An 8,250-nucleotide genomic window follows, 5' to 3' on the forward strand; every position below is an offset into this window, starting at 1 on the left:
GAGGCCGTGAGCGCAGGCTGCGCTTGCTCTCCTCCGGTCAGTCATGTTTCAGATTACGGCCCAGAGCACCCTATGCTGGGGCGCCCACAACCCCCGGGGCTGCAGGGAAAGGTTCATGCTTATGTGTAAGGGGCGGAAAACTGGCCTCTCGCAAGGCGAGTGGTGGGTTGTAGTCTTCCTGCGTCAGGGAGGGAGGCAAGGGGCATGGCCACCTGGGGGGGGCGAAGCGGACCAGGGCGCACGGGACTGTGCTCCAAGCACCCTGACCCGGACGGGAGGGCACCTGGCTTTGCTGGGTGCTCTGAGAAGGGCATCGGTGCTGCCTTGCCTGCCCATCCAGCAGGCTGTCGGCAGAGCTGGGTCGGGCCATCCTATCATAGCCTGCTGGCTCCCTGCTTGCGACCTGGGGGCAGGTGGGGTCTACACCAGGGACGGCAGCGGCAGGTGCCGGCGGACCCCTCTGCTGTAAACCATGACCATCTCTGTACGGCCGAAGACTGGGGAGGCTCATCCTATTCCCTGGGTCCTCTCTCTGTTGGGGTGATGGGGTCAGACACAACTGAGGGACCCCAGCCTCCTCCGAGTTTGCCACCTCCTGGGGTAGCAGTTTTTGTAGGGGGTGGGGGGACAGGCATGATTTGCTGACCAGCGTGGGGGTAGGCACGCTGGAGTGGAGGGCCGGGGGCTGGGGGAGCTGGAAACTTCCTGAAGCCACTGCTGTTTTCTGAGGCACAGAGAACAATGCTCGGATTTCCTGCGGCAGGAGCAGCTTAGGGGCATGCGGGAGCGTCTGCAGCCCTCCTGGGCTGGGGCCCCATCACTCAGGAGTTAACCTGCCCTCCCCAACCATCTCCAGCTTCAAAGCGGGGAGGGGCGCCTGCACGCTGGCTATGCAGCAGGTGTTTCCAGACGAGGCTGGAGCAGAGACGTGGCAGGAAGGAGAAAGCAGCCACGGGAGGGTGTGTGGGCCACGGGAGGCGCAGACGCCACTCTGCTGGGTGCTGGCCACACGCCGGCCACACGCCGGCCACCACCCGCACCTCTGGCTTGCAGCCTCTCCTGCCTGTGCACGCGTGTGGATGAATGGACGGCTGGTGTGCGCACGCGTGTGGGAACGAGCAGCGGGATGAGCACGGGCGTGCCTGTGTGGCTCACGAGGGGACACCGGCCAGCCCTCCGCTGAGGCCCTGCGCCCTCTAGTGAAGAGAGGCCCGGCACCCAGCTGCCAACCTGGGAAGCGACACCAGAGGTGGCAGGACAGGTCGCCGATGGGGGGCCCCCAGCTCCGCTCTCCCTCCACCTGTGTGGCAGAGGCCGGCCAGGCGGGAGGCGGTGTGCCAGGGGCCAGCTCTCCTACTCTCCTCTCTCCTGCCTGTGCCTGCGGCCACAGCTTGGTGCAGCTGACAGGTCAGGGAAACCCTCGGCTACGACCCCTGGCCCCAGGGTCCCCCTAGCGCTGGGTCTGCATCTGCAGAAGGGAGCGGCCCGCCACGCCTCCCAGCGAGAGCCGGGGCAGAGCACAGGGGAGCTGCACGCGAGACCCCTCGCCCAGGGCTGCGGCGTCAAGGCGGGCCGCGCACCTGCTTGCGCTGGGCAGGACTTCCACGGCAGCCAGGGGCACCCAGGAGCCAGCACCATTTTTCTATGGGGTTCCGAGATGCTGCCCAGGGGCTCACTGTGCTGGGGAGCCGGGGAGCAGGGTGGCCTCTGACCCCCAGACTTCCGGCCAGGGCCGGCAAGAGAGGGCGCTGCTTGGGGCTGCACTGGGGTCTCTCTTAGCCAGCACCCCGAGGCTGTCAGGACAGACGGCAGTCGGGTCAGGGGACAGATGACAGAGCCCCGGTCCCCAGCGTCCGGCTGGCGTTGAGGGCATGTGCCGGGAAGTGGGGCGGGCGTGTGTGAGCAGGAGCCCGAGGGTGGGAGCCCGGCAGGGCGAGCCTGACCCAGTGCCCGCAGGATCGGGGCCCGTCGCGGGGCACACCCCCACGCCCCCCAGTCCCGACTCACTCGAGCACGTCGCGATTGAACTGCTTCTGCCGGTTGCCGAGGAACTCGCCGATCATCTGCCGGCTGAGGCCCTTGCGCTGCAGCAGGAAGTGGGCCACTCCCACCGGCGTGTCGGGCACGAAGCCGCGCTCGATGAGGTACTGGATGCCCTTCTCAGGCTTCCTGGGGGGGACGGGAAAGGCCGCTCAGCCGCAGCCCCTCCGGCTCATCACGCCTGCCCGTGATCCTTGAGCCCACGATGGAGCACGCGCCGGGTGCTGGGGCAGGAGCCCCTCCTCGCCACCTGCACTGCCCTCGTGGCCACACCAACAGCCCTCTGCAGAGAGGCTTCCAGCACTCCGGCACGCTCCCCGACACCTGTGTCAGCACTGACACCCTGCAGCTGCTGGGCCCTGGCCGTGCGGTGTCAGGTAGCCGAGCCCCTTCCCTCCCACGGTCACGCTGGCCCTTGCGGTCTGGTCACCTGTGCTGTGTAGGAGCCCAGTGCCCTGTGAGTGGTCACTCACTGAGTTGGCACAGGCAGGCGCCTGGAACATGCACACAGTCAGCACTGCGTGTGTCCTTATGATCTGCCCCAGTTCGCAGGAGAGGAGTCGGAGGCCCGGCTCCTCCGGGAGGGGCGGCCCCGAGCAGCTGGCGTCCACCTGTCCTGGGGGCCAAGAGGCCCAGGAAGGGCCTGGGTGGACTGTGGGGAGTGGAGGGTCCCTTGGGATGCAACAGCGAGCCCAGGCAAGACCCTCCTCCTCTGGGGCCCCTGACATGCTGGCCACATGACATGAGCTCCTACAGACCCCTCAGAGAGGGGCCGGTGACCAGAGGGCCACACAGATGTCTCTGACCCGAGGAGCTGTGGGCCCCGGCTGTGCGTGCGGCCCCGTCCAGGTGGGGTCAGCCGGCCCTGCCCTTTGCCCTAGCAGGTAGAGGCCAGCGCTGTGCTGTGCCCCAAGGGCAGGAGGTAAGGGCCGGTGTCCACCAGCTGTGTAGCTCCTGGAAGGCAGCGGCAGTGTCCAGTAGTGACCGCTTATCCAGGCGAGCCAGTGGCAGGCTCGGCCGCAAGGTGACACTGCTATTTTTACCAGGATGACCACACACCCTCACCTCACCCTCAGGGGCTCGGCCGGGAGCAGCTGCTGGCCACCTGGGTCCAGGCACAGAAGTGGTGGCGGACTGGCCCTGCTCCCCTGGGCCCCACTTCTGCGGCTCTGGGGTCTCTAACCAAGAACCCCCCAGGTCCTGGCCTCTCCAGCCACTCGGCCATTGTCGGGGATGTCGTGGCCAGGGAAGGCCACACTCCCTTGCCACTGCTCCCCATGAGCCCAGGACCCCACCCTGCGCCTGCGCGCCCCGCTCTCAACGCCAGCCACCACGGCAAGCCCACGTGTTTTCCTTGGCCCACACAGCGTGACGCAGAAGTGCTAGTGAGTTGCCAACTAGACTTAGAATCTCATTTGAAATCCAGATTTGCGGCTTCTCTTGACAAATCAGACAGCCTGGCATCTCTGGGCCCTGCGCTGTGTGGCAATGCTGGGGGTGGGGCCGGGTCAAGCCGACCTGGGCACCCACTGTTACCCACCCACCTAGGCCTGCCTGGCGCCCCTCTCTGGTGCCCTGTGCAGGCCCAGACAGGCCCTGTCCACCCCCCGCTTTTCTGGGGTGGCTGCTCTCACGCCTCTGCTCCTTCTTGGGTTCCCACAACAGGGTCACGGGGCATCATGGGCTTCCAGGACACGGATGTGCCCATCCTGGGGTTGCTGAGCACGGAGGGGAGGACAGGGCACGGGGGAGCTGTGGGAAGGAGAGACTGTGGGAGTGTGGACTCCCCACAGGCTCCGCACCGGGGCCTACTCCACATGCGAGGGTCATGTTTGGAGCAGGCCCGCAGGATGGAGGACCCGTGAGGCCGGTCCACTCCGGGGTGGCGGGGGACCCTGAGGGGGCTGAGAAGAGGGAAGCAGGGTGCCAGGCTGATCACCCAAGGCGTGCTGCTCTGAGTGGGATGAGGCGCCTGGTGTGCCCTGGGCAGGGCAGGGACAGGACCAAGGTCCTCGGGGAAGAAGCTCTGGCTGCCCTGCAGGGTCAAGGTCAGGCCTGAGCTGGGAGACTCCTGCAAGCGCGAGGAAGGGGCATTGGAGGAGGACGGACGGGCCGAGGCTCCGCGGCCTGCTGGATCCCTCTGAATCCACACGGAGCACCCCCAGCGAGTGTCAGTGCCTGCGACGTGTTGCCTGTGTCGCCAGGACCTGCCAGGCTGCGGCCACATCACCCTGAACACACACGGAGCCTTGCAGGCCCCAACCCTGCAAGCTAAGTTCCAGGCTCCCCGGCCCTCTCCGTTCCACAATACGTTACTGAGCTTCGGTTCTGAGCCAAAGTCCAGGCCAACAGACGTGCACAGTGGGTGGAGCCTGATAAAGGAGGCCAGGAGGTCACTTCCCAGGAGATGGAGAGGGAGCACAGGGGTCAAGGGCATGGTTTCTGGCAGCCAGAGCTTGCGCTCACCTCCCGGCTCCACTTACCAGCTGGGTGACCTAGGGCAGGTTACTTAACCTCTCTGTGCCTCGGCGTCCCGTTTGTGTGACGGGAGCAGCAACGTGCACAGAGCAGAGTGACTGTGAAGGTCAAGCGGATCAAGGCCTCTAACCCCTCGGGACATACCGACTGGAAGGCCAGTCGGGGCAGCGTGATGCCACGGTGACCGGGGGAGGCGCAGGCAGGGGGCGGGGGCCGTGGGGAGGGCTCCTGGGGAGGGCACTGAAGCTGGAGCCCGGAGGAGGGTCCTCGCTGGGGGGACGGCCTCGCCAGGGCCTGATCGGCAGGTAACACCGGGCACGGGAGGGTTGAATGTTAAGACGCTTGGCGAGAGAAAGGGTGTGCGACATTTAACTCGCCCCTTTGCTGCGAGAAGTCCTGGAAATTTCCCTTAACCTTTCCCACCCCATCACTGCTGCTGAAAACTAACCAAATCCAGCCCCCCATTCCTCTGAGGATCCCCTGCTCCCCCTTCTCCAGATTACCGACCCCTCGAGAACGCAGTGCGAGGCAGAGGGTGCGTTCTCGGCGTCTGAGGCCGACCGCTTCCGCCCTGGGCCTGCGTCTGCTCCTGAAAGGCACAGGATGCGGAGGGCAGGAGGGGGTGGCACGGCCCCCACCCCACTGCCCGCAGCGAGCCCCGCAACCCCCGGCCGGCCGGGCGCTCTTCATGACCTCAGCTGTTGATGTGGATGCGACCGGGACAGGGAGGCGCTGACGGGCCTCGCGGGTGGCTTCCCTCACGCGTGCCCGGGGCCGGGGCTGTGCGCCGCCCGAGGTTTGGGCTAGAGCTAGGGGCGGGCCCCTGCTCCACGGGCTGTTCACAGGGGCCGGCCGGTGCCCGCTTGCCCACACCCCCACCGCGCCCCAGGGCCTTGGCTGTCCAGCTCCCACCCAGCCCTGCCTGGCTCAGCTTCCTCCCTAGCGGCCTGGGCTGCGGGCTGAGAGACGGGCTTGAGCCCCTGGCCCATGCGAGACTCCGGGGGAGAGGAAACACAGACTCCATCTATGTAAGAAACTCTGCCCCTTCACCGGGCTGGTTGAGAAACGCCCCCAAGCTGGGCGCAAGGCCAGTGCTGTGACCCCCTCAAGGCCGTCATCTCTGCGCAGAAGACAGCCCCGTGGGGTGCACATGCAGATTTTAAGGGGATGCACAGCCGGGGGGGGGGAGGGGTGGCTGAGAAAGCCACTTAGGGAAACAATGACGATTGCCAACAGTTTATGAAGTAACAAAAGGGGTTTTGCCCTAAAAGGAAAATGTACAAGATGCAAAGCCTGCGTTGCAGGAGCTAAGCCAGGAGGGCGTCTGGCAGTCGGGGGGGGCGCAGAGCTGGCGGGGAGGTGATTGGCACCAGCTGCCGAGTGGCCCGGAGGCCCAGAGCAGACCACGGTCACAGCAGAATCAGCAGGCATTTCCCGGCGACGGACAGCGCAGGCAGCTCCACAGGCTTCTGGCGGCTGCCGGGCCTGTCTAGATACCGGAGGCCGCGCCGGGCCCAGCCCCGAGGGGAGTGACGCAGAGCCCTTGCAGTCTGTCACGAAAACCCAAACCAGTAAAAAAACAGAAAGAGTGGATGATCTGACTAATTAAAATGAAAAGCCTCTGTTGGATGACAGGACATGGACTTAAAAACCATTTATCTAAGCCCTACCCAAGTGTACGTGTTGTAAGGGTGAGTTTAAAATACGAAAATTATATCTAAAAAAAAAAAAAAGAACAAGTCAAAAAAAGGGAAAGACAAGAAAGAAGAAAAAGAAATTCGTAATTACAAAGGGTGAGTGTCCATGGGCTGTAAAGTAAGTCGCACCGGCAAGTAACGGAAACGTGGCAGCGAGCACGTGTCCCTGGAGAGGAAGCCCTGCGGCGGACACGGGCGCCCCTCACTCTCAGGGGCCAGCGGGAGCGCCATTTCCACCTCCCGCGGGGCTGGGGCAGCCGGCGAACCCGCTGCTGACAGGCGTGTGCGGGACACCGGAACTCTCAGCTCCAGCTGCGGAGGCCGCGCTGAGAAGTCATTTGGGGGTTCCTGCTTCAGGCCGAAAAGCCTGGCAATCCGGGGCTCCCCTCGGTCATGTCCCCAGAGCCCCCGGGCAGCATGAGGAAGCTGGGCCCCTGCACGGGTGGTCCCGGGCAGCCACGGCGGGGCCCTCGCAGGGCGGAGCTCCAACAGCCGTCCCACACGGCCAGCTGCGACCTGACCCCAGCTGACCGGCCGCGGCGGCACAGGCCGCCACCCCCAGATGCACTGCCCCAGCACTGTCCACACCTGCCTGCCACGCAGATGAGGCCTCTGCTACAGGAGGCCGCACTGCCCAGGGGCGCGGGCAGGGCCTGGAGCTGGCCGGCCGGGCCCGCACTGCCCACTGCAGAGGCCTGCGGAGGGCCGCCCTCAGCCAGAGGCGCCCTCCTGCTGGCCAGCGGGCGTGCGCACGCTGTGTGGCCAGGAGAGGCGGCCCGCAGAGGGAGGCTGGTGCGCCCAGCTGAGACCCGGCCACAGCCCGCCCTCGGGCGCTGGCCCGAGCCCACCCTGCGGGCGGGCTCTGGGTCCCTCCCCAGCGCTGGCGTTTGGACAGTGACGGCTCAAAGTGCCCCCAGGACGCTTCAGATCTAGGAAAAGAGGAAGCAGGGGAGCGTAGAGGTTACAGTCAGGAACCACCGGGCAGGCCGGTCCCGTCCCTGACCGTCGGAGGACTGGGCGCTAGGCCTGGCGTCTGGTGACCCCGAATTCCGGAGGCCCTCGGGTGGAAACGACGTGGGACCAGGCAGCGTCCCCTCCACGGGAGCACCCGGCCCTCCTCGCCTTCCGCTCGCTATTTTTGGAGGTGCTAAGAATAGTCTGCTTTAAATACCCGCTCCCCTCAGACGTGCTCACAGGGCTGCCCCGCAGCAGCGTCCAGAGCAGAGGCGGGCAGCAGCCAGGGATAAGCCAGTGGCGCCTCTGACGGCGGGGTGGGGGTGGGGGGTGGGGGGTCCCGGGACACGGAGCCCCGATGCCTGCCCGCAGGACCTTCCTGCCCCATCGCCCCAGGGGAAAACCCTCCCCACGGCCGCGCGGGCCCTCATGGGCTGCCTTCCTCAGCATCCACTCACGCCCCCAGTGTCCTAGGCGCTGCCAGGACCCCAGCCGGGGACCGGACACCCCCTCACGGAGCGCTGCCACAGAGAAGTCCCCCGCTCTGCCCCTGCTCAGCCGAGTGTCCGCTCCTGGGACCCAGGGCCCGGGCGGGGGCCGCCCGCCGGCTCTGCTCCGGCCCCCCGCAGGGCGCCGGCACTCACTTGTTGAAGAGGTTGAGGCCGATGCGGTAGTGCCGCTTGCGGATGACGTCGTTGCTGAAGGCGGGCGAGTCCCAGCTGTTGCGGGTCTCCTTGTGGTAGGTCTGCTTGCTGAGCGCCTGCTCCCGCAGGCTGTCGCGCGAGGACGACTCGGAGCTGCAGTTGATGGTGTCGTTGGAGTTGGAGGTGCTGTTGATGCTGTCGTTGTCCCCGTCCGAGTAGTCGGACTCGGACTTGCTCTGCCTGTTGGCGGAGCCGTTGATGGCCAGGTGGCTGTCCAGGGGCCTGGGGGGCCGGGGCCGCAAATCCGGCTCCTCGCGGGGCAGGCCCTTGGGGGGGCCGCCGTGGGGGCCGTGCTTGGGGCTGCCCTGCTGCCCGCTGAGTTTAAAATACGAAAATTATATCTAAAAAAAAAAAAAGAACAAGTCAAAAAAAGGGAA

General features: G+C 66.0%; 1 protein-coding gene across 1 annotated transcript in view; it reads right to left on the reverse strand.

Annotated features, from left to right (window-relative positions):
- IQSEC1 (IQ motif and Sec7 domain 1) overlaps nt 1-8,250 on the reverse strand; it is a 105,102-nt gene that overhangs the window by 19,948 nt on the left and 76,904 nt on the right. The window contains exons 4-5 of the mRNA XM_004692210.2: nt 7,814-8,188; nt 2,008-2,169 (exon numbers count right to left, since the gene is read on the reverse strand). Of these exons, the coding sequence (XP_004692267.2) occupies nt 2,008-2,169; nt 7,814-8,188 (537 nt within the window). The remainder of the gene's footprint in view (nt 1-2,007; nt 2,170-7,813; nt 8,189-8,250) is intronic.

This window comes from Condylura cristata, unplaced genomic scaffold (assembly GCF_000260355.1).
Source record: "Condylura cristata isolate star-nosed mole 26May11 unplaced genomic scaffold, ConCri1.0 scaffold00033, whole genome shotgun sequence".
In the NCBI taxonomy this organism is placed as follows: Eukaryota; Metazoa; Chordata; class Mammalia; order Eulipotyphla; family Talpidae; genus Condylura; species Condylura cristata.